Below are 23735 nucleotides of genomic sequence, written 5' to 3' on the forward strand. Positions count from 1 at the left end.
CCCTTCCCACAGTGCTTCCATCATCTTCCCCATCAAAGAATGTCCCCAACAGTCAGGTTCCCAGAGCTGACTTGGCCCGAAAGCGCGGACAGGGGCTTCTCTGGGTTTGCGAGAGCTCAGGACTGGTCCACGCGGCCTCATGTGCATATTCATTCACACTATATTTTTCCTTCCCCAGTTCTGCACACACAGCCTTCTGCCCTCTTTCAACGCTCCGCCACCCGCCTCCCCTCGGGGCGCCTGCAACCCGCGGTGACGCGGTTGGCAGGCTCGGCCTTAAAAAGTTCCCAGTCGGGCTCCGCCTCGCCGGCAGCCGGCTCCACCCTAAACCCAAATCCCAGGCGGCCGCCGGCTCCTCCCAGATCTGCGAACTACAAGTCCCGCCGACCCTTGCGCGCGCTCTCCCGCCTCTCCCGCGCCCCCCACCGGCGTCGCTCTTGAGTCAGCCAAGAGTGCCTCCCATTGGTCTCTCCTCCCTGTCAGTCACCTGGGAGTGCTGAGGGGCGGGTTGGAGGTGGAGATCCGGATCCGGAGCGGCTGAAAGGCGGAAGTGGAGGCCGGAGCCTGGGACACCGCCGGGGGGGAGAGGAGCGGAGCCTGTCCGAGCCCCGGCCCCAAGTAACGCCGCCGCCCCGGAGCCGCTGTGAGTGTGCCTGTCTCGGGATCCAGTGTCTCGCTCGCGTTGAAGCCTCTCCGGGGCAGCCCTTCCACCCGCCCAACCCCGGCTTAGGGGATACTGACCCCTCCCCCGACCCGTAGCCCCCTCTTAAGGGGCTCCTCAGGCGTCGGGCCAAACGGGGGCCCCTTCTTTCCTTCGCTTCCATGTGCTTCGTGAGCCTTGGGAAGTCCCTGTGGCTCTCCTCTGGCTTGTCCAGTCCAGTTGTGGGAGGGAAAGACCCTAAGTTCCGCTCCCTCCGCTCACAGAATTGGAGGAATCTTTGCCAGATGTGAAGGAGCCGGTCCCCCTTCTCTTTTAGACGTGGTCAGGAGTGCTGTCTGTCGGCGTTTTCCTTCCACCCGTCCCACAAAAACAGTTGTCCCCTCCAGTCCTAGAGAAATTTTATCTCGATTTCCTGGGGTGGGGGGTGGGGGGGGTGGAGGGGTCCTCGGTGAGACGGTTCCACACGCACACGCTTCCACAACTCCTTACTTCCTCTCTTTCCTGAAGCCAGAGAGCCAACCAAGATCTCAGCAGAGTTTAAAGTCTGGGTCACTTTTTAGGAATGAGCTGTCTTCTCCTCGTCTTGTCCCCTCCTCCGCCCCCAGCCCTGTCCTCTAGTTATGTTGTTCTCTAGTTGTGTTGTTCTCTTGAGTGTATCTTTCTTCCTGCCTCTGAAAAATTTAGCTGAGGTTTGCTCAATTCCAGCTAGAGATCACAGATCAGGGTGGATCTGCCCATTCATTATCTTCTGTCTCCCCTCCTCCTTCCCCCTTGCTCCAGGCTCAGTCCTGTCCTCTTAGAGCACGTGAGTGGTTTTTGCGCTGCCTCATAGGACTGCTGCTCCTGGGACTGCTGTCTGCTGGTCTTCAGGGAGGAAGAGAAAGACCAAAAATGAGGAGTCTGGAATTGAAGGGTCCTGGGCTATCCCTTTCACACCTCCAAACACACATACACACCTCCCTGATCAACAGGTCCATGCCACTTCTAGTCCCAGGGTCTATCTCTAAGACCTTCTGGGCTCAGATAAATTCTAGATCACAGAGGAATAAGTTGAGATCACAATGGCACCTCTGGGTTCTTAGTGTGCTAATTTTTGTAACCCCCAGCATTCCCATACTTGCCAGAAAGTGCTGATTCCCCCAAGCCTTTCCAAAAGACAGCCCGTGCTGACATCTGATCCTTGTCTATTGCTTGGGACTTAGGTGTGTGAAATGGCTGCTGTCTCAAACCAAGCTGGGAAGTTCTTTGTTATGTGGCCAAAGTACAGGCCAGAGACTACCTTAATGAGAGCAGCCTGACTCTGAGGCCATGACTGACCCTTGCTATCTACAGCGGAGGAAGGGAGGGAAGGCCATGCAATCTCTCGGAGTTTCCGTAGCTATTCAGTGGTCTGGGCCGTCTTTACTGCCCTTGGATGCTACTTACAAGTGCTAAAGGTGATTTGCCTTGAGATCTTTTTGACTACTTCTGCACAGTTAACAGTGTCTGACTCTTCCAAACTTTTGAGCTAGACCTGGGATGCACTTACTTCATTTTTTGCTGGATAACAAAAAAAACCTTCCTTATTAGGGCCAACAGTCAGATCACAAGCTCTCTATCTGTGTGGACTTCTCTGCAGGGTTGTTGGAGACTTTTACAGCCAACCTAGCTTCTCTAATCTGGTCAACCTGTGCCTCTGAGGAGCAGGGCCGGAGAGGCCTGACTGCTCACCAACCACTGGTCTCTGACCAAACTTACCGCCTCAGTAGTGGGCTGTGGTTTCTGGAACTCTTTGGGAGTCTCAGGACGAGGCTGGCCAGCTTTCCGAGGCTGGCCAGACCTTCTTTGTCTGGACGTGCTCTCCCAGCTCTGATTCTGAAACAGGCTTTTGAAGGACAAGCTCTCCCTTTCAGAGAGACAGGAAAGCACCAGTGCCCCGGGTGGTTAGGCAGCCACTTGTGGCATCCAGAGATTATAGAGTCCAAGCAGAGATCTGACACTGCTTGGCAGAAGGAGGGAAGGCTCTGTGTGAGACATAAGCCCCTCCTCTCTGATGCACTTCCTCCCCTCTCTTGCCTCTTACAACTGGTGAGCCTTTTTCTGCCTTTGTACTGTGGAAGGGTGGCAAAAACTGATTTTTATAAATCATTTTGAAGTTGCAAAGATCTTTTTACATGTTCCTCCCGAGAGTCGTGGGAGATAGTGGGATTTGTATCTCTACTTTAGAGATGATGCTGAAGGAATTTAAGTAGCCTGCCTTAGATCATACAGTTAGAAAGTGGTGGAGCTGGGGCTTGGGACTTGGGATTAGATGTGCCTCATCTTCCCTAATAGTGGGCCCTCCTTTGTCTGTTTCTTAAAGCAGGGAACATGCAGGGTGAGCCAGCAGTGGCCCAAGTGCAGGCCTTTTAGCATTCCTCATCATTGACACTCCTCCTCTGCTTCTGATTTTCTTCCCCACCGTTACCCCATCCTCCTATCCTCTTCCTTGACCCCCTTCTCCTCCGCCTCTGGGGACCATGACCGTTATGAGGCCCAAGTCAGTATTCTTCAGGGCCCAAGAATTTGCTGACATCTACATGCCATTATTTTCTTGGGAACCTGAAAGTCATGATGGCTAGAAAATGAAAGTAAAAGTGGGTGGACGCAGGGGTCCCTCTGGGCAGGGTTAAGGGCATAGGGAAGCAGCAGAGCCGGCCTCTGCTTAGCCGCCTGATTCCCCTTTGGTGCTCCCTGCTGTTTGCAGGTAGGAAGGATGTGACTCCACCAGGAGCTCCTTTCACTAGAATTTACCTGGAAACAGAGCAGGGTCATGAATTTAAATTCAACCCCACCAAGCAAGTACTTCTTAGAAAGAACCATCTTCCTCTAACACCCTTGTCCAGTAAACAGAGGCAATGTGGTGGGGTGGAAGGCACGAGAGCTTTAGAGTTAGCCACACCTGAGTTGTCATCTGGATTCCCCCCCCCCCCCCCCGCCCGCCGTGGACCTTGCTGAACTTCTGTTTCTTCCAGTAAAGTGGGGATACAAAATATCTTGCAGAATTAGAAAACAAAGGGTAAAGCAGCTAGTCCAGTCCCTGGCACAGAATAGATACTCACAAAATAGCCATTTTATGGGTCCATGAGCTTTTGAAGGTACATCATAATTCATCCCTAGGATTCTGATTCAACGTTTGTACCAAGTGTCACTGTGATTCCTGGTGCTCTGCTGAGTGGTTTCACATATTCTCTCATTTCATAGATATTGAACAGAATTGATGTGGACTGTATTCCCATTTTACAGAAGAGAATGCTAAGGCCACGGTTGTGCTTCTCCCCCTGGGGTTCTCAGACCCTGCTGGGGTCATGTGCTGTAGATACTCAGAGCTACAGACTAGGTGAGGTCTTTGCAACTTCTAGGCACTTGAGTCTTACTCAGTTGTAAACATTTTCACGTTAAAAACAGTCCTGGATCTGTTATAGATTGGAATGCAAAGTTTGCATGAATTTAAGCTAAGACAGGAAACTTGAGGACAATATTTTAGTTGCAACAGGCTGCTTTGGGTTCAATTGCTGAATTCCTGGGGTTTTGTATTTTCTCTTCCCTGACTTGAATCAGGGGACTTTTGCTAAGGCCATTTGAGAAGCACTGCTTCAGGTAGGAGTTATAAACTAGGATGTCCCCAAATCCAGGTAATAATGCTTTCAAGAGCCTTGGCAGGGGAGAATTGGAATATTTCTTAAGGACTGCTCTGCATTAATGGTTTGTATTATGAGGTTAGTTTTCAGAGTAAATATCCTCATCTACTATATATAGCAATAATAATACAAGTAAAAGCTAAACTTTTTGAGTTTTGCTTACGTGTGTCAGGCACTCTCCTGAGCCCTTTGCGTGTACTGACTCCATTAATCCTCACCACAACCCCAGGAGGAAGGTACTGCCTTTAATCCCCATGTATGGTGGGGAACTCCGCAGTAGGTGGCAGAACAGGGGACAGAATCGAAAGATCCCTGTGCAGCCCAGCGCCTCGTTGCCCCATCTCTGGGCTAACTGTGTGCTCTCCCCTTTGCATGGAAGGCTCTCCTCCACCTCACCTGCCTGGGAGCTACATCTCCCTGCTTTCTCTCAAAGCTCAGTTGGAACATCGCCGCCTCAGTGAAGCCTTCCATTCCCCAGGTAGGCCGCGGGCTTCTCTCCTCCCTGCGCTTTCCGCTCATTTCTCCTTGTCTTCCTCCGTGTCTAGTGTGTGAGTCCTGTAGGGACACAGAACGTGTCCTGTATCTGCCATGGTACCTGGCGTGGTTGGCCCCCCATTGTGGTTCTTAAAGGAAGGGGCAGATGTTCTCACCTGCCCCTGAAGGAAATGCCTGCCCATTTCCTTCAACACACTCTCCCTAAGCTCACACAGCTTGGATGTGGGGAACCTGGCATTCACACTCACACCCATCTGATCCCAAAGCCTGGGCCATTTCTTTGGTCCGTCCTCCAGAAAGTTGCTCACAGATGGGAGAGCAAACAGGTAAACAGGATGAGTGTTACAGTACCGATGAGAGAGGGAGCATAGAAGGGTCAGGGACGGTCACAAACTAAACTTCTAGAGGGTGGAGCTTTCTGAATCTCCATTTCCAGTAAAGGGTTTCCTTTGCTCTTTTTTGTGTGTGTGTGTGAGGAAGATAGGCCCTGAGCTAACATCTGTGCCAATCTTCCTCTACTTTTTGTATGTGGGATGCTGCCACAGCGTGACTTGATGAGTGGTGTGTAGGTCAGCACTCAGGATCTGAACCTGCGAACCCCAGGCTGCTGAAGTGGAGCGTGTGAACTTAACCACTATGCCACCAGGCTGGCCCCCAGTGAAGGGTTTCCTAGGAAAAGACGACCATGCTTTTGGCCATCCACAGCCCTGCTGACCAGCTTCTACAGCACGTGTGTCTGGTCGCCGTCCTTCTGCAGCTGTGTGTGGTCAGGCAGCACTGACCCCAGGCTGGGACCAGCAAGGATCAGTGGAAGTGAATCTAACTCTGGTCCATGGGTGCTACTTTGCACGTCGGCACAAGGCTCATTCTTGAGTGATGGTGGGCTTAAGAAAGCTGGGTCAGCAGCTGTTGAGACCGTGAGTAGTGAGCCAGCCCTCCCTTGTATAATCCACAGGCCTGTCCCATGCCTGCGGAATTTGGGCATTATCCTCTGCTCATCTCGAGCCTGTTGATGTGGCTCCCACCAGCCCCCTTCCCGCATACCCCTCGGCCCATCTCCATGTAAAGTTAACTTGTCTTTCCGAACATGAGTTTATGGTAACTGGAGTCCTTGCATCTCATTTTGTCACAAGGTGAGCCACTGCCTTTTTTTAAAATAAACTTTATTTCAGAAAAATTGTGAGGGTAGTACAGTTTTCTCACAAACCCCTGCACCTGGTTTCCACTGTGATTAACGTCTTACATTAGCACTATACATTTGTCGCAGTTAATGAACCAATTTTGATACATTGTTATTAGTTAAAGTCCATCCTTGGGGCAGGCCAGTGTCCAAGTGGTTAAGTTTGTGCGCTCTGCTGCGGTGGCCCAGGGTTTCATCCATTCGAATCCTGGGCGTAGACATGGCACCAGTCATCAGGCCTTGCTGAGGTGGCATCCCACATGCCACAACTAGAAGGACCCACAACTAAGAATATACAACTATGTACCAGGGGGCTTTGGGGAGAAAAAGGAAAAAAAATAAAAATAAAGTCCATCCTTTATTCCAATTTCCCTAGTGTTTATCTAATGTCCTTTCTCTATTCCAAGATCCCAGGCAGGACACCACATTATATTTAGTTGTCATGTCTCCTTAGGCTCCTCTCGGCTGTGACAATTTCCTAGACTTTCCTTGTTTTTGATAGCCTGGACAATTTTGAGGGGTGCTGGCCAGGTATTTTATGGCATGTCTTTCAATTGGGATTTGTCTGAGTTTTTCTCACGATTACACTGGGGTTATGGGTTTTTGGGGGGAAGACCACAGAGGTGAAGTGCCATTCTCATCACATCATATCAAGGGGACGCGCTATCAACATGACTTACGGCTCTTGATGCCATCCTTGGTCACTCGGCTGAGGCGATGTTTGTAAAGTTGCTGCTCCCCTCCTCCTTTTCGTGTTGTCCTCTTTGGAAGGAAGTCACTCTGTGTAGTCCACACTCGTGGATTAGGCAGTTACGCTGCTCTGCTCGAGGGTAGATTGTCTACATGAAGTATTTGGAATTCTTGTACATGAGAGATTTGTCTATTCTCCCCCGTTTGTTTACTCAGTTACTTATTTATGTTACTATGGACTCGTGGATATTTATTTTACACTTTGGTTTATAATCCAATACTAGTTAATTTAATGCTCAAATTGTTCCAGCTTTGGTCATTGGGAGCTCTTTCAGATGCTCCAGGCTCACCTTGTGGATTTCCTGTCCCCGTCCTAGAATCAGACGTCTCTCCAGGGCCACTGCCTTTGCAGCAAACGTTTCCTCTTCAGTGTGTTGATGGGGAGTTATGTGGATGGGGTCAAGTTGTTTCTTCTCTTGATGGTTAGTCATGGTCACTGAAGACTCCAGAGTTAGGTGAGGTGGAGATGCCCCTGGGAAATCCACCCTGCAAGAATCCTGGCAGTTGACCCTGATAGCAGGCTCTTGCTTCTCCACTCACCCATTCACACTTCTCATATGCCTCCCTGATGCTCTGACGGATCCCAAAATAGTCAGATTTGGTATTTACTCTGGGCTTTACTATCCAGTTGGGAAGATGAGGTACATAATCGTTCTCTATTTCAGGTGCTAAGTTCTCCAGCCAAACCATCCAGGACACTAGGTCTTATAAGAGAGTCCATGTGGTCTAGGTTGGCATTCTTCACTGCCTCCCCTTTGGGAGGGCTTAGGGATCCAGGCGGGCTCAGGGTAGGCTATCACTTAGAGCTGCGATCCTGAATCATTGAATAACTTAAATCCTTCCATTGTACTGTCATCCTTCTGAAGATGTGTAACCTGAGCTCTGCTGGAAACACTAACTTGGGATCTTAACAGGAGTTAGTTTACAAACCTCTTGCCTTCTATTCATAGCTTCGTGTGTGTCCCCTTCACGTGACTCTGTCAGAAGCATCCCAGGTGTGGGGGAGGGCGTAGGTGGCGCCCCTAACCCTGGCTGCTCTCCTAGTCATCCAGTTGCTCTCCGAACTGCTCAGAAGGCTGTGGTGATTAACGACGCCACTTTGCAAACCTCTAGCATTTTCAGCCTGGTTTTTTAAAAGGAACTCTGGTTTCTTTGTCAGCTGTCCTAGTCCTGTCCCCTCCCCCTCTCCACAACTGAACTACTTCTTCCCTTTCCTGAAAGAGGCTTTGAGATGGAAGGAAGGGCATTTGAGCTTTAAGATGCTTCGTGTTGTGGGGCTTTTTTTTTTTAAGGCATTAAGATTTGCCAGTTGAGGGCTTTAACTCAGTGCTGATTTTTTTGGATGGTGGTGTTTCCCCCCTCCATTCCTGTGGCTTTAGAAGCCAGTCTCCAGAGAATACAAGGTTAGGGTTGTTGACAGGACACAGGACATCAGGTATGAGCCGGTCCTTTTTCTAGGACACTGGTGAAAGTCGTTGTCTTAGCCTCTTACAGCTGCTATACCAAAATACTGCAGACTGGGTGGCTTATAGACGGGGGAATTTATTTCTTAGAGTTCTCGAGGCTGGAAGTCTAAGATCGGGGTGCCAGCGTGGTCAGGTTCTGGTGGAGGCCCTCTTCTGGTTGTAGACTGCTGATTTCTTGCTGTGTCCTCACATGGTGGAAGGGGCAAGGGAGTTCTCTGGAGCCTCATCCCAGTCATGAGGGCTCTGCCATCATCACATTGGGGATTAGGATTTCAACATATGAGTGTTGGGGAGACACATTCAGGCCATAACGGTTGTTCTATTCCGCATTCTCTCCAAATGAGGGCCCTGCAGAATGGGGTCCAGGGAAACTGGAAGCAAAAGCGATGCACGAATAGTGTCTGAACCTTCCGATTGAGGAATTCACCTCCTTTGTAGGGACTTCAGGACGTTTACTGAGTGTTGGCTCTGAGCCAGGCCCTTTGCTAAGAGTCTTGCATTGCCTCCTTTCCCAACAGCCCTGGGAGATGGGTGGTGCTAGTCTCTCCGTTTTACCCATAAGGAGATGGGTTCAGTGACACAACACAGAGTCACCCTAGTAAGTGGTGGCTCCAGAACTTGAACTGAAGTTTCTCTGGCTCTAGCACTTGTGCTCTTAACCCCTGTGCAGAAGGAACCTAAGAGGCCCTCTCTGGGGTAGTGAGGCATCTCGTCAGCTGGCCGATGGCTCTGTCAGCTGATCTGAGCCTCCTGCAGATGGATGTGTATTTAAGCCTTCAGCTGCCCCCGTTCACTTTCCAAACCCAACCGGGCCGTCCCTATATTGCAGGCTCAGTTTACCACATTTATGAGCACCTACTGTTTGTCAGGTTTGATGTTATGTGCTGTAAAAACAAAGGAAACCCATATCATCTGCAACAATGCCTGTAGTTTCTCTTGCTTTCTCACTCCCAACCTTCATGCCCCAAGTTCTCCAACCTCTTACCACCTGCAACAGTCTTAGGAAAATTTGGGGCCTTGGAAGTGGAAGTGTGATTCACTTACTGAAACTTGTTGAGACCCATTCATTGCCTGATGAATGGCACCCTTCTACATTTTGCTCAGCAAAAATTAAGAAAGAAAAAGTTGACCTAAAATGTTCTTTGGCATCCAGGCTCCTGAGAGCAACCGTCATCCCTCAGATCCCAGAGTGGGAACTTTGACCTTGTTTCTCATTAGTTGGGCAGCCTCTGACCACACTGTACGTGGTGTCTGAGCAAGAGGAATTTGGTTTGCTAGTATCTGATTCTCTTTTTCCCCTGCTCTCCTCTCAAACATGACCTCTTCCCTCTGATTGGGAGCTAAGGGCAAAACAAAATGGGCAGTGAATTAAATTGGCTTTCTTTTGTTTTTTGTAAAGACAGGAAGAGTTTGTAAGAGGTGTCAGTTGTACTTGTTGGTATGAGTAGCTGGATGAACAGGTGCTGCTGATGACCCTGACTTTCAGCGGAGGTTCTTGGAGTCCTGGGCCTGGGGCAGCGGAAGAAGTGGCAGCTGTCCTGGACCCTATCAAGATGTAGGGGAAGATGGACCTGCATTGATGAGATTCCAGTTAGAAGTCCTAAGTAAACAGTAACTGTGTGAGCAAATCAAATACAGAGTAGTTGTGAGGCTTGTGGATCAGCTGGTGTTCTGCACCTTCCTGAGTGGCTTCCATGCGACCCGAGTTGCATCCTGGGACTGCGGCAGGTATAGGTTGGCACCAGGGAAGAGCCTGTCCCTTGGCTGGCTCTCTTCTTTGCATCCCACCTTGCACTGTCAGGTGAAGAGTGGTGGGGCATGAGCCACCCACAGCCTCAGTCCCTTCCCCACCATGCCCTGTAGCTAGACACGTTTGTGGATTTGTGCTGAAGAAAGTGCCAGACTCCAAATTGAGCTTTTGCTTGAGGCTTTTTAGAGAGCTGCCCCATATGGGGCCAGAGGATCTGCCACAACTTTGCTGACTGAGGAGTTCTGAGTCAGAGGCCAGGCTCTCTTAAGGAGAGTAGTCTGTTAGGAATGGCCTGGGGCCCCTGGTGCGTGTTAGAATCAGTAGGCAGGATGAGCCTTGCCTGGTGCAGTTGCAGGCCATCCCCTGTCTGTCTGGCCTTCCTCACCACCCTGCCACCCAAATGCCTGGCTCCTGTCTTGGCCAGCAGGGACAGTGAATGAGAATCCTAGAGGCCCTTCCATGGACAGTATGGGCAGACCACACTGACCAAGCAGTGTCAGCAGCTACATAGAGATGTGCCCCCCGCCCTCCAGCAGTCCTCCTCCCTGTGGGCACAGGAAGAGAGGGAGCAGGGACTGGAGGTTTCCACCCTCTCCGTGAAAGTTAGCGCTGACTCCGCTTCTCTCGGCCTCTCCGGGGAACCCATCTGTTGTCGAGAGCTGAGAAAGCAGCTTGGAGTTCAGGGAGGGATTTCTCGGTGTTCTTGCTGGGCCTCACTGTGGTGCAGAAATCTAGGCACTCAGCCCCGGAAGAATCTTATTGTTGAAAGGAGAGTGAGATGAAACTGATCCCAGTTAAGGGAGCTGGGCGGGCTGGGGCAGTTTCAAGGCTGTCCCCATGGTGGGGAACCCAGTCCATGCTGAGGCCCCCTCTGGGATGATTTCCCTCTCTTCCCCTGGAAAGGGAGTCATCTTGCTGTGGCTGGGTAAAGGCAGCACCCCTTCCTCTCCTGCTGCCATCTCCTCTAAGCCCCCTACTTCCTGGTGGGATGAGGAGCTCCAGCCCTGGCCTGACACACCCGGTCAGAATTCTCCCCAGGTCTCAACTTGGGCTGTTAAGCTTCCTGCTTCCCAGGCCAAGCTTCCTCTGTTATACTCTCCAGGTTAGACACAGGCCCGATGTGTAGTGATCACATAGTCCTGGTCACACAGGAAAACACCCCTCTCTTTGAGTCCATCCCCGCCACCCCAAACCCCTTTTTCCTTGGCAGATATTCTCTGGGCTGGCTGGGGAGTGCAGACCATCAAACCATTGTAACCTTTCTCTCCATTGAAAAGACATAAATCTCAGCTTCTCTTGTTATTATCATGAAGCTTTAAACAACTTAAAAATTCTTTAGCCCACAGTTAAGTACAAACAGTAAATGTTTTCTTAATGTATATGCAGCAATCGCGTTTGTGCTGAATCCTGTTATCTTGCCCCTTGCTGGTTTGGGTATCTTTGTTCTCTTTCCGTCCTCTTCTAAGTCAGACATCATCTTTTTGAGTGTCTTTATTATTCTGAATTTTTTCACACACTAAAGAGGAGGTAGAAAATATTTTGTATACAGGGGTGCTAGATTGGTTTCATATCATTTCTAAGCTTTAATTACTCATTATTGTATGCAAAACTCTGTACCAGCAGCATTTTTTACCTTTTTATTGACATGTAACTTACATATAGTAAAGCTTACAAATCTTAAGTGGACACCTTGATGGATTTTTACATTTGTATACATCCATGTATCTAGCTCCCAAAGCAAGATAGAGAAATTTTCCATCCAGCAGCGTGTTTTTTAAACTTGATATAAACTCATTTTTCCATCGTTAAAAGCCGTATTTTATTGAAGCATCCATAGAAGGTGGTAGCCCCTGTTATTCTTGGTGGATATAATGACGTTATTAATATTCTTGGGTTTTCTGTCTCTGTTGGAGGAGCCTTGCTGGAGTTAGGAGTCCTGGGCATGGGCTTTGCCATCACCTGCCTGTGACCCTGGGCAGGTCTCCTCACTTCACCTTCAGCTCCTTCTCTGTAATTGGGAAGAGAAGGAGTAGGTCTTCAAGGACCTTTTGAGCTTTGACGCCCAATGAGTGAAAAGGCATTAGCCTTTTAGTGTAATAAACCTGGCACTTGTTGGAACCTTCCCTTTAGCCTTACACTGTGTTGTGCACGCTGTGCATTGTTTCATTTAACCTTCACAGCAACTCTGTGTGATTAGTACTAAATAATACCACTTTATAGATAAGGGATGGAAGCTGACAGCAGTCACTTGTCTGGCTTGGCCAAGGTCACCTGGCTAATAAACAGTGGAGCCAGGCTTTAACAAACCCAGTTCAGTCTCCCAAGTCCTAACCTGCTAGTCGTGCTGAGAAAAGGCGAGCAGGTACCTCATGTGGCTCATGGCTTGTGTTGCTTCAGATTCTTCGTCTTCCCTCTGGGTCTGCACCAGCTAGAGGTCTGGGTAGTCCTGCTTGAGTCTGCCTTCTGGTCCTGTGTGCCGGTAGTGGGGGGTTCCCCTTTGAGGAAGAGCTGTGTTTTCGAGTCTGTGGGTAAATCGTCTCCCTGGCTGGTCTGAGCTTTTGAAGGTCTTCCACCTAGCCTTTAAGCCTGATTACCTCTTCTCCCGTGTCCCACGTTTCCTTCTCTTTAAGCTAACAAGTTGCTCCCGCTGTCATCTTCTCTTGCCCAACTCTCGTGGTAGTAAATGTTCAGCAATGTTTTTTTCCAGAGTAAAGTGTAGCTCACCAAAACCACCTCCAGGGTCACTTGGTTCTCAGGGCCTCTGGGCTAACCTTGAGTGAGCCTTAGGCCAGCCTCTGATTGGTTTCCCTAATCGGCTCACTGATCCAGGCTGCGTCGGGACTGTCAGCTAGAGGAAGTCCCTGAAGCAAACAGGAAACGTGAGAGACACCCACCAACTGGAATTGCTCACGCTTTACCAGAAAGGACAAAAAATATCAAGTGGGTGACTTCATGGATTAAAGAAGAGAAAGGTGAAATTTTTGAGTGGAGGCTAGGGGGAGGGGCAAGATTCCAGCAGCCTCTGGTGTCTTGGAGAAGGCATCGGTTGTTGAGTGAAGCCAGGAACCAGTTCCAAGCCAATCTGATGCACCTGTGCTGTCCACGGCGCTGATGGGCGATGCCTTTCTGTCCCTTGTATTCCTCCCTCCTTCCTGTGTCAACTCTAACACTTGTGCTTACTGAAATCAGCTGCCGAGAATTACTTGGGGAACTTACTTTTCAAACAGTGATTGCAGGACTCCACCTCTGGAGTTTCTGATTCAGTTGGTTAGGGTTATTTTCTAAACGCCTTGGGTGATTCTGATGAAAAGTTTGAGACCCACCTGTATATGGTGTCCAGAGCAGAGGAAATCCAGAGCAAGGAAGAGCAGTGTCCTGCTTTTTCTTTTACTTTGTCTCCCACTCTTGGCCCCAGAACTGGCTGGGCATATGCCCATTATGCCTGTCTCCGGGGCCAGAGTGTATAGGAGCTCGATCCCTTCCGCCCTTTCATGTGCATTGTGGGAAAATGCATAGGGTGCCCCCAAGTCCTTGCATCCTCTCCCATTTCCTGTGAAGACGTGAGTTTGGGACTGGTGCTCGTTCTTGACGGCCTTTGAACAAACCAGGGTTCTGATTTGGAAGGTGCGGGGGGGCAGGTCATGGCACGGAGAGCAAGGAGAGACTGTGGGTCTGAAGCTCTACCCACCTACTTGTGTGTTTTTCCTGGTGCTGGGGAAACTGATTAAAAAAATCTTTGGCTCATTCTGTATCTTATACAACTTTAGCTCTTAAAGAGAATTTGATTTTTGTCTGAAAAAAGACTTTTGCTATGCCATTTTTGGTTATAATTCCATCACCTGACTGTACCCGTGGATGATTCTTGCTTCAGGAGGAAAGACTCCCACAGTGAGATTCCCTCCCTGAGGTGGCAGGCAGGTCAGAATTCAGGTGCATGAATTCACCTTAACCACCTGACTGGCCTATGTGCTCCATTTCCCAGTCTTGGGAGGGAGGACATAAAGCTTCCTGGGGCTCTGGGTGTGGCCTTCACCTGTCTCAGACACCCCCATATCTCTCTGTGCCCTTTGTGGCAAAATTTGCTTCCTCCATGCTTTATTGTCTAGGAGGTTCAGCACCTCTGTTCATGTGATCACTGAATACCAAATGGGGCCAGGGAAACGACGAGGCAAGAGGCTACAAAAAGTGCCATGTGGGGCTGGTCCTTGGCTGACTGGTTAAGTTCGCGTGCTCCACTTTGGCACCCCAGGGTTTTGCCAGTTCGGATCCTGGGCGTGGACCTAGCACCGCTCCTCAAGCGATGCTGAGGCAGAGTCCCACAAAGCACAGCCAGAAGGACCTGCACCTAGAATATACGACTATGTACTGGGAGGCTTTGTCCCCAAAGAAGAAAAAAGAAAAAAAAGGCAACAGATGTTAGCTCAGGTGCCAATCTTTAAAAAAAAAAAAAAAGAAAAGAAAAATGCCATGTGTGGGGCCAGCTTGGTGGCGTAGCGGTTAGGTCCACACGCTCTGCTTTGGTGGCCCCGGGTTCTTGGGTTTGGATCCTGGGCGTGGACCTACACACCACTCACCAAGCCATGCTGTGGTGGTGTCCCACATACAAAATAGAGGAAGATTGGCACAGATGTTAGCTCAGGGCCAATCTTCCTCACAAAAAAAGCACGTGTGCTTGCTCAGGTGTCTCTAGAAGGCAGGACCAGCGTCCAGGCAGAACATATCATCAGCCAGTTGGTGCCAGGCGGAGCAGCGACAGTTCTTTAAACAAATACAGATACCCGACCCTCCTCCAAACCTTCATCCGGTTCGGAGGGGCAGGCTGCACAGGTGATTTCGATGTGCAGACAGGGTCGAGAACCACAAATAAGACATATTTGTCTCTCCTTCTGGCTTGTTGAAAGATCAGATTCTATCTGGGCAGGTTTGGAAGCCCACTGGTTGGATAGGGACAAGACTTAGATGTTACTGTTTTTCTTGACTTGGAGGTGCTGCTGACTCCCCGCCCCAGGAGCCCTTAGCTCCAGCTGCTTTGATTTTTTTGGAATTAGGGACTTCCGTCTTCTCTTCCTCTCTTCTCACTCGTTCATACCTCCTCTGGTGCCCCAGCCACACTCTGTTGCCCTTCCACGATTATGTGTCGTATGGATTCGTGGTAATAACCAACTTGTAATTCCGTTGTGGTTTCCCTCTGTCACTGTCACCCTGCCTGGCACTGGATGGCTCCTCCTACTGTTGGGAGTACTGAGGGAGTGCAAGATCACTGTGCCTGTCGGTGGGCACCAGACCTTGCTGGGCCAGCAAAGCTGCTGCAACAAAAAGAGACTGTCATTCACCCAGGAACCTGAAACCAAACACAGAGGGTGGGCATTGCCTCTATCTTTCTTCCCACAGCAGGGAGAATGGCAGGATGACAAATGAGCATGCAGGCAGCCTAAGTTTGCATCCAGGCTGTGTCACCTGTATGCTGGGTGGCCTTGAGCAGGGCATTTAACACCTGAGCGTCTGGCTGTTTATCTGAAAAATGGAAGATTGTTTTAAAGCTTAAAAGAGATAATGGTTGTGCGTTGCTCTGTAAATGTTAGCTGTCTCTGAACGTTATTTCATTTGGTGAGCGTGCTTTGAATTCCCAGTGTGTACATCAGCATTGCGAGGAAGGCATCTCAGAAGCCAAAAGCACAGACTTTGCCTCAAGGTCTGTAGACTCTTGCAAACATCATTGACTGGGGTGAAAAGAGAAAGCATCTTAAACTATAAAACATTTCAAAACTGGCATTTCTTGTCACTAATTGAAACCCTCCCCCCATGCTTCCTTCCGTGTACTCTTGGGGAAGAGGTGGCCTCCATTTCAAACCTGTTTTCCTTTGGTGCTGTCCAGAACGGAAACTGTTGTTCCTGGTTAGTGAATCATTCTTCCTGAAGCTCACTTTTTAAACAAGTTGCTGGGAGAACTTGGATGTGAAGAACGCTTTGAGGTTGAACAAAGCAAGCCCTTTGCTGTCCGCTTCTAGCATGAGCACAGGCCACTGCTGCCCACAGATACCCGTCTCTTCACTTCCACGCCCGCCTTTGACCGTCAGGGATGCACTCCCCTTGTTTGGGCAGCTCAGGGCTGTCCCTGGCATCTTGTTCTGAAGACCCTCCTGCAAAGACTCCGTTACACAGAGGGCAGTCTAACCAAACATTTCTTTCCAGCCTAGCTTCAAACGCTGTACCGAGTGTTCAGGATGTAATATCTACTTGCAGTACTCATTTGTAAAACATTCTGTGTATGGTCTGATATCTTTTAGTATAAGTCTTCTAGAGGCTTCTGGAGGTAGGCTCCTCATTCTCCTTTGCAGTTCCAAACCTTAAAAAAAAGCAAGTTTGCGCCTCCAGAGCTATCACTGACCAAATGAGTAAGATGTCAGTGCTGGAACACCAGCTGGGGGTACAGGTCTTGGTGTCCCCTGTGTCTCCGCCCTCCCATACCTCCCCCTTGTTCTTTCTGTGTGTCGTTCTCTGCCTCTGCCACGAGAGAATGGAACTGAGGTCTCTATTTAAAGGGAAATTTGGCAGCCGTTCTGACTGCCAGCAGAGCTCTCTGGCTTTGGTGTGTGTTTGGTTTTGTGTGTGTTTTGCTTTTTAATGTGTGTGAGACTTCTGGCCCATCAAAAATGAGAGAACTGGGGGGAAAAGGCTCGGGATGAGGCAGTGAGACGAGGCTTCGATTCCAGTGCACCGTCCAGCCTCAGACCGAGAAAGTCGGTCAGTCCTCCGGAGATGACGAGACAAAATGGCTATTTTGATAACAACTTGCGCTGGCCAGGCCCTGGTCCGGGAGTCCCCACGAGGTTGGCCAAGCACCTTGTCTGAGGAGCTTTCTACTGGGACGCCCTGTGTCCCGGGCAGCCTTACCTCCCATGCTGCTTTTGCTCAGAGGGCTGTGATCTTAGCTACCACGCTGCAGGTTCATTGTTTGTTGAGCTGGATCCTACTGTCTTCCTGGGTGATATTTTGGTACCCTAAGGAGCCTGTTCGTGACTGTCACCAGGATGGCATATGCCCATTCCTCTCCTGTGTGTGTTTATTTGTATGTGAATGTACATATTTGGGATTGGGAAGTCAGTGTGTTTGCTCAGAAGCATGAGCCTAAAGTTGGGAGACCACTTTTCTCTTTATCACTCAGATGGTTGGAGAGCAAACAGACGTGTAGTAAGGCCTGGTTATGGCTCTTCTCCTAACTTCTGGGGTGGGGCCAGGGAGTTAGGGTGAGGGGAGGCAGTCAGCCAGGCCATCAGAGAGGGCAGAGGGAGAGGCCTGTGCTTGAAGAAGGGCTCACTATGTAAGAGTTTCTGGACTGACCTAGTTCTTCTGATTTCTCCCTTGCAGTTGGAGGCCCCCTCCCTACTAAGTGCCTCTTCACATAGCACCGGCCCCCACCCCCACGCTCACTGGGACCACTACAGCGGCACGGGCCATGGCGGGTCGGGGAGGTGCAGCACGACCCAACGGACCAGCCGCTGGGAACAAGATCTGTCAATTTAAGCTGGTCCTGCTGGGGGAGTCCGCGGTCGGCAAATCCAGCCTCGTCCTCCGCTTTGTCAAGGGACAATTCCACGAGTACCAGGAGAGCACAATTGGAGGTGAGCGAGCACAAGGGAGTAGGGGCGGCCTCTGGTAGGGCAAAGAAATGCCTTGGCATTGAGGAGAAGGGAGCTGCCCGCTGAGAGAGACTAAACACTCCTGGGGCAGGTGGCAGCACCTCTGCCTCATCTGGGCTCTAGAATCAACTCCAACAGCTGGTCTCCATGCCAGAGTCCCAACAAGCCTCTGGTAAGAATTAGCTGGGAGTCAAAAACTGGCTTGCCCTCCCTCCTGGTCCTGCCTGTTTATTATTTGTGTGGCCTTGGCTAAGACCCTTCCACTCACCCAGCCTCTGGGAAGGGAGATGCTGGGTCTGAATCTCTAGGGTCCTCCCTACTGTGCCAGGCAGTGCGTGTGCCCTGGCCTCTCCCTCTTTCCAGAATGGGGAAATGGCCTTGTGAGTGGGCTGGCGTTTCTGAAGCTGACCGTCATCCTTTCTTGAGCTCAGAGCCTGTCATTGATTTCCCAGTGGTCAGCATTTGGGATATAAGGGTCTGGACTCAGCCTCCTGCCTCAGTGGCCAGTAAACATTAAGGGGCTGGGGCCGACCTTGGGCTTGAGTCAGCCTTTCTCTACCCTCTTGGGTGATAGGAGATTTCCAGGCAGCTGGACACAAAACAGGTCGTGTCAGCAGTCTGCTGCTGCCTCCTCAGCTGCTGAGCTGCAGAGGGGGAAGTGAGCCGGCACCCTAGGCCCCTCAGGGCGTGGGGGAGGGCAGACAAGGAGAGCGAGCTGTCTACGCAGGGCCCTCGGGGATCCTCTGCTGGGTCCTGGGGCAGAGGGGTCCCCACCTGCTCTCCCAGTTCTGGGACTCCTCCTGGAAGCATGTGCACAAGCGCTCTGGGTTCCCCTGCCCCCTCAGGCCAAAGATAGGGTCACTGTGTTCCCTGAAGGTCAAGCCACAGGGTGGCCAATCAGGAGTGTGTCGCAAGGTCAAAGCTGAGGGTGGTGGCTAGCCAGTGTGCCTGGAGGTGGCAGGGGTGTTTGGGAAGCCAGCCACCCAGTCTCCGCCTGGCAGTTGGAACAGCATGTACTTACGGGCGTCCCCAGCGTAGCTAAGTGTGTGAGTGTCCTCAGGAAACCCAACGCCAGCGACACCCCGGGCTGGAACAAACTGAGGAACTAGTGGTTTCCAGTGGGACTGTTCTGAGGGGAGGGAGGCGGAGGAGTGGGCAGGCCCACCCTTCTGAGCATGGAGTCAGGGTTCCCCTGGGCTTTCCCTCTCCTGCCCCTTGCCACATTCCTCTTCAGAGAATGCTCCCGAAATGGCTCAAGCGCACGCAGGCTTCCCTGTCTTCCTGCCCTTGCCTAGTGTCGGGCCGTAAAGTCCGTGCAGTCCGCAGCCCGCTCGACACATAGGCAAAATACAAACTCTGCCTGCCCTGCCTGGACCTGCTGTGGCCCCTGGATTGGGGGCTTTTCTGTGCCCATCTCAGCCAAAGGCTTGTAAATGCCAGAGCTCGGATGCCGCAGTGGAGACACGCGGGGTGGCTTCTCCAGCCCCTTCCTGCCTGGTAACACCACCTTCCCTCTTACAGCGGCCTTCCTCACACAGACTGTCTGCTTGGACGACACAACAGTCAAGTTTGAGATCTGGGACACAGCCGGACAGGAGCGGTATCACAGCCTGGCCCCCATGTACTATCGGGGGGCCCAGGCTGCCATCGTGGTCTATGACATCACCAACACAGTAAAGATTTTTTCTTGCTTCTTGGCTCTCTGTTGCTGGATGGGGTGTGGGCGTGGGGCAGATTTCCTCTGTTGTTTGGGGGTGTCTCACCAGAATCTCCAGGGTGGTGACATCTTGGACAGCTTGGCTCTGCCAGCTCAAGCTTCTCTAGTGAGCGGCCTGGGCAGAAAGCCTCCTCTGTCCCTTTGACATTCTGGCCATGTCTCCGCAGGATACGTTTGCACGCGCCAAGAACTGGGTGAAAGAGTTACAGAGGCAGGCCAGCCCCAACATCGTCATTGCGCTCGCGGGTAACAAGGCGGACCTGGCCAGCAAGAGAGCCGTGGAATTCCAGGTGGGGGCATGGAGAGGACTTGCGGGAACGAGCAAGCCAGCTCCCCTGGGCTTCCCCCAGGCTGCTCGGGGCCTTGGGAAGGCCCACGATAGCAGGCAGCCGGGGAGCTTTTACCTGCTGTCGCTGGCAGTAGGGTATGTGTGCATGTGGATAGCTGAAGCTTCTGCCTGTTTTTTCTGTAAACTGCTTAATGAAACTCATTGAAAAAGAAATACTTTTTTTCACGTAATACATGCACATAGTAAAATTTAAACAGTATAAGAGAAGGTATATAGAATGAAATTTAAGTCTCTAACTCTAGAAACGCAATCTCCCCCCAAGTTCCTCACAGTTTCTGGTCTTTCCAGAAACCTGCACATGTGTGTGACTCCCTTTCTTCACCCAGATGGGAGCATGCTCCACATACTGTGTATTTCGTTTCGTTTTTACCAGTCCCTAACTGACGGACTTTAGGGGGTTTGTAACAGCAAAAGGCCTGAAACAATGCCGAAGTCAACAACCACGTTCTTTGTGCTTTTGTCCAAATGTGTGGGTGTATTTGTAAGATAACTTTCTAGAAGTATTTTCTAGCCTAGTGATCTTGAAGAGCAAGAAGGCAGGGAAAACTTCTTAGGGAAACCTGAGGAAGACATGCACCGATGTTTGTGAGCTGAGAGGTGCTGTGCATGAGGTGGGGAGCTGGGGGGCATGGTGCTGATGTCTCAGGGGGACTCAGAGCAGGAGAGCCTGTGGCCGGAAAACCCCCGTGTTGTCTCTCTGGTGTATAAGGCACCGGGATCAGGGAAGGTGTTTATGCTGGGCCCTGGCCCCTGCCAACTGTCACCATTTCTCTCCCCTCTGCTTTCTCACTTCCATCAAATCAGGAAGCACAAGCCTATGCAGACGACAACAGTTTGCTGTTCATGGAGACATCGGCAAAGACTGCAATGAACGTGAATGAAATTTTCATGGCAATAGGTAAGATGCCTCTCCTCCCCTCCCCCCACCAGGGGTACACTGCCTGCCTGCTGTTCCGTAGGAGGTCTGTAGGGTCCCTTCACCGACAGATCTTTCACCAGTTTTAATATTCTGATAAAATTATTTTGTCTTCATCTGACTCTCAGATGTAGATAGTTCCCCCGGATGTTTCTAAAGCCTGGGCCAAAGTCTCAGCATTTTACTTCCTGACCCTTTAGCTTACCACCCACCGAAAACCCCACATCACCCTCCCCTTGCCCACTTCTTAGGATTCTTTTAGCTCATTTGGCTCTGGAGTCATCCTGCCTAGGTTCAAATCCTTACTATACCACTTAGTAACTCTGTGGTGCTGGGCCAGTTATTTAACCTCTCTTTGCCTCAGTTTCCTGAAACACTCAGAGCACACCTGGTACCTGGAAGTGAAGCCCTCAGGATGTTAGTCGTCACTGACTGGGTGGTAAAGGCCAGAGTCTACTCAAGTGGACTTGAGAGAGAGTATCTGGGTACCCCCACAAATGCATTTTTTCCTCCTCTCCCAAACAGCTAAGAAGCTTCCCAAGAATGAGCCCCAGAATGCAGCTGGTGCTCCAGGCCGGAACCGAGGAGTGGACCTCCAGGAGAACAACCCAGCCAGCCGGAGCCAGTGCTGCAGCAACTGAGCCCCCCTTGCCTGCCCGCTGCCCCCGCCTCCTCCGCCTGAACGACCCGACTGGAATCCACTCTAACCAATCGCACTTAACAACTCGGGCCACCACTGGGGGGGCAGGGGGAGGGGTCCACCATGATTTCTCCGTATAATTTTGATCATAGGCTGGAGTGAGTTATTCCACCTGCACCTTTCTGTACAAATACTAATTCAATTTTAAGTCTTAAGTCACTTTTTTAATATATATGATCTTCTGCTCTTCCCACTTCCTGCCCTGTCTACTGCTCTCCCACTCTTCTTTTGCTGGTAGTAGCCACGTGCCCGTCCCCTACCCTTACATATGGGGAGGCAGGGGCTGGAGCAGTTGCCCTTCTTTCCCTCTTGCTGATCAGCAGACTCAGCAAGAGCATCCATATCCTTACTGTGTTTGGAGCGGGCTGGTTCTGGGTGGTGGGGCAGGTGCCGGGGCTAGAGAAGGGAGAGGCAGCTCTTCCCTCAGCTGGCTGTCATCAGGCTGTAGCCCCCCCCCACCCCCTGACTCAGCCGGGGGAGAAACCACAGCATTACCACAGCGTTATTGTGACAGCCATGAACCCACTGCCCACAACCCCCTCGCCCCCGACCTCTGGCTCTGAGCCCTGTTCTGACCAAATCACGATGATGAGTATTTGGGGGTGGGTGGGTAAGGGGGGAGTGGGAGGGGATGGAACCAACTTTTTCTGTATTTTGTATTGTATGTTTTCTTCAACATGTAACCAATCAGTATCTTGTCAATATAGTCAGCCGATCGATCGACCTTCCGCTTGTCTTCCTTGTCTTTCTCTGGCAGAGTTTATCAGACCATATCCTCTCTGGCTTACTTGAAGTTAATTCAAATGAACCACTGAATCCTATTAAACAAAAGCCGCCCCCCCCCCCCACACACACACCATGAGGGGATGCTCGTGGTTATGGTAACCAAGAGAAAGAGGCCCTTACTGTTATCAGCTCTGATGGGGTGGGGGTGGAGGTAAGAGTGACCTGAATCTCACCAAGTTTGCAGTTGAGGGTCCTGCATTTGCCTCTCCCCCACCCCCTCCAGATTATATTGGGGTGATGTGCAGTTTACATTTGAAAATTGCTGGTCTCTGAAAGACCAAAAACAACATCTTTGGGCTTTTTTGGTTAGTCTATACCATGCCCATGAGGCATTGAGTCCTCTCAACCTCTTCTCTGAAGAGGAAGGAACACCGATGACCTCTAGAACCTTGGACTGGTCAGAAGCCCAAGACAGCAGCCCCATACCAGGTCCAGTCATCTGGTCCCTGGCCTCTCGGCCCTCTGCTGGTTCTGGAGCCAGGTGATGCTTGGGCCCTCCTGGCCCTCTGCTGCTCCCTGCTGGAGCTGCTGCTCTCAGCTGCCAAGGGCTGGGGCTCTTGGTCCAGGCAGTGAGCTGAGCTGAGTAGGGCAACACTGTCCCTCCCAGCTTCCTCCAAGGGCCACAGAGGCCTGATTCTTGGTGGACCACCACCTTGAGGTGCCTTTCCTGCCTCCCTGGGCCCACCACTTGGCCTCCCTCTACCTTTGTTCTATCTCTACCTCTGACCGCATCACAGAGAAAAGACCACGGACACTAGGTTGCTGCTGCACACTACGGTGGTGGTTTACTGGCTCAGGCTAGGTTGGAACCCTTCTTAGAGCCGCGGCTCCTGAGTTTTGGGGACGGTCCTGTTTGGGCTTCAGGGGAAGGCAGCGCTGGGGACTGGCTTCGGAAGCACAGCTGGCCAGAGGGGGTCAGGCAGCAGGTCATGGCAGTGGGATCCAGGTCTGGCGGTAGTTGCACTTGCTGGTGCACCTGCTGCGCCATGCGGTAGCTGTAGCCATTTGAGCTGCAGCCCTCCAGTTGCCGCTGGCCCGTCACCATCAAGAATCTGCCGTCCACTTGCACCATCAGCTCCTCGGGGGTGAAGCCGCGGGCATCCACCTTCATCTGGAAGCCATCCTTCGCATGGACATCGTCCGGCACAGCTGCCACATCGTCCCGGAGCAGCCGCACCGGCAGTGTGGCCACCTGGTTCTGTTCGGCAAGGGCCACGCTGGGACGCCGGGACGCCACCTGGCTCCCGTTGGGGAGACCGCTACCGACCCGTTGCATCCGAGTGAGCAACTGCTGTTCAAAGGCGCGAGGCTCGGAGCGTGCGCTCGGGCAGGGGCGTGGACACCGGGAGAGGAGGGGCCTCACGCGGCCCCGCGCGGCTCCCCTTCGGCTCTGCGCGACCCCTGCGCCGCTCGGCTTTGTTCAGCCAGGCTTCCTTCGCTTCCATAAGGGTTCGCTTTGTTAGAGTTTGGCGTCAGCTATGCACGGGTCAGGTTGTCAGCCGCCCTGGAGCGCCCGCTGCTGCTTTTATCCTGGATCCTGCCCCTTTCTCGGGCCCTCCCCCTTCTCCATCAGAGGGCCCAGGCGGCCCTGGGCCGTGACCCAACTGGACCGACTAAACGAGACTGGACGTGTGTGAGCGCGACCCTGGAGTGGTCACCAGCACAG

At 51.5% G+C, this 23735-nt stretch overlaps 2 protein-coding genes across 4 annotated transcripts; one reads left to right on the forward strand and one right to left on the reverse strand.

The window, feature by feature from the left end:
• Positions 1 to 439: 439 nt before the first annotated feature.
• RAB5C (RAB5C, member RAS oncogene family) lies at positions 440 to 22007 on the forward strand. 3 transcript variants are annotated; one of them, XM_070561917.1, is made up of 6 exons: positions 440 to 643; positions 17330 to 17583; positions 19123 to 19274; positions 19486 to 19608; positions 20472 to 20565; positions 21109 to 22007. In XM_070561917.1, the coding sequence occupies exons 2-6, from the start codon at positions 17418 to 17420 to the stop codon at positions 21222 to 21224; spliced, it is 651 nt and encodes a 216-aa protein (XP_070418018.1). In that variant the 5' UTR covers positions 440 to 643; positions 17330 to 17417; the 3' UTR covers positions 21225 to 22007. The 3 variants fall into 3 exon arrangements, with proteins under 3 accessions (XP_070418018.1, XP_008517438.1, XP_070418019.1); XM_008519216.2 differs by lacking the exon at positions 440 to 643 and adding an exon at positions 4705 to 4798; XM_070561918.1 differs by lacking the exon at positions 440 to 643 and adding an exon at positions 12763 to 12933.
• On the reverse strand, positions 21364 to 23345 carry HSPB9 (heat shock protein family B (small) member 9). Its single transcript, XM_008519215.2, has one exon. It carries the CDS (start codon positions 23343 to 23345, stop codon positions 22863 to 22865), a length of 483 nt encoding a protein of 160 aa, XP_008517437.1. The 3' UTR covers positions 21364 to 22862.
• Positions 23346 to 23735: the final 390 nt, after the last annotated feature.

Source organism: Equus przewalskii, chromosome 10, assembly GCF_037783145.1.
Source record: "Equus przewalskii isolate Varuska chromosome 10, EquPr2, whole genome shotgun sequence".
Taxonomy (NCBI): domain Eukaryota; kingdom Metazoa; phylum Chordata; class Mammalia; order Perissodactyla; family Equidae; genus Equus; species Equus przewalskii.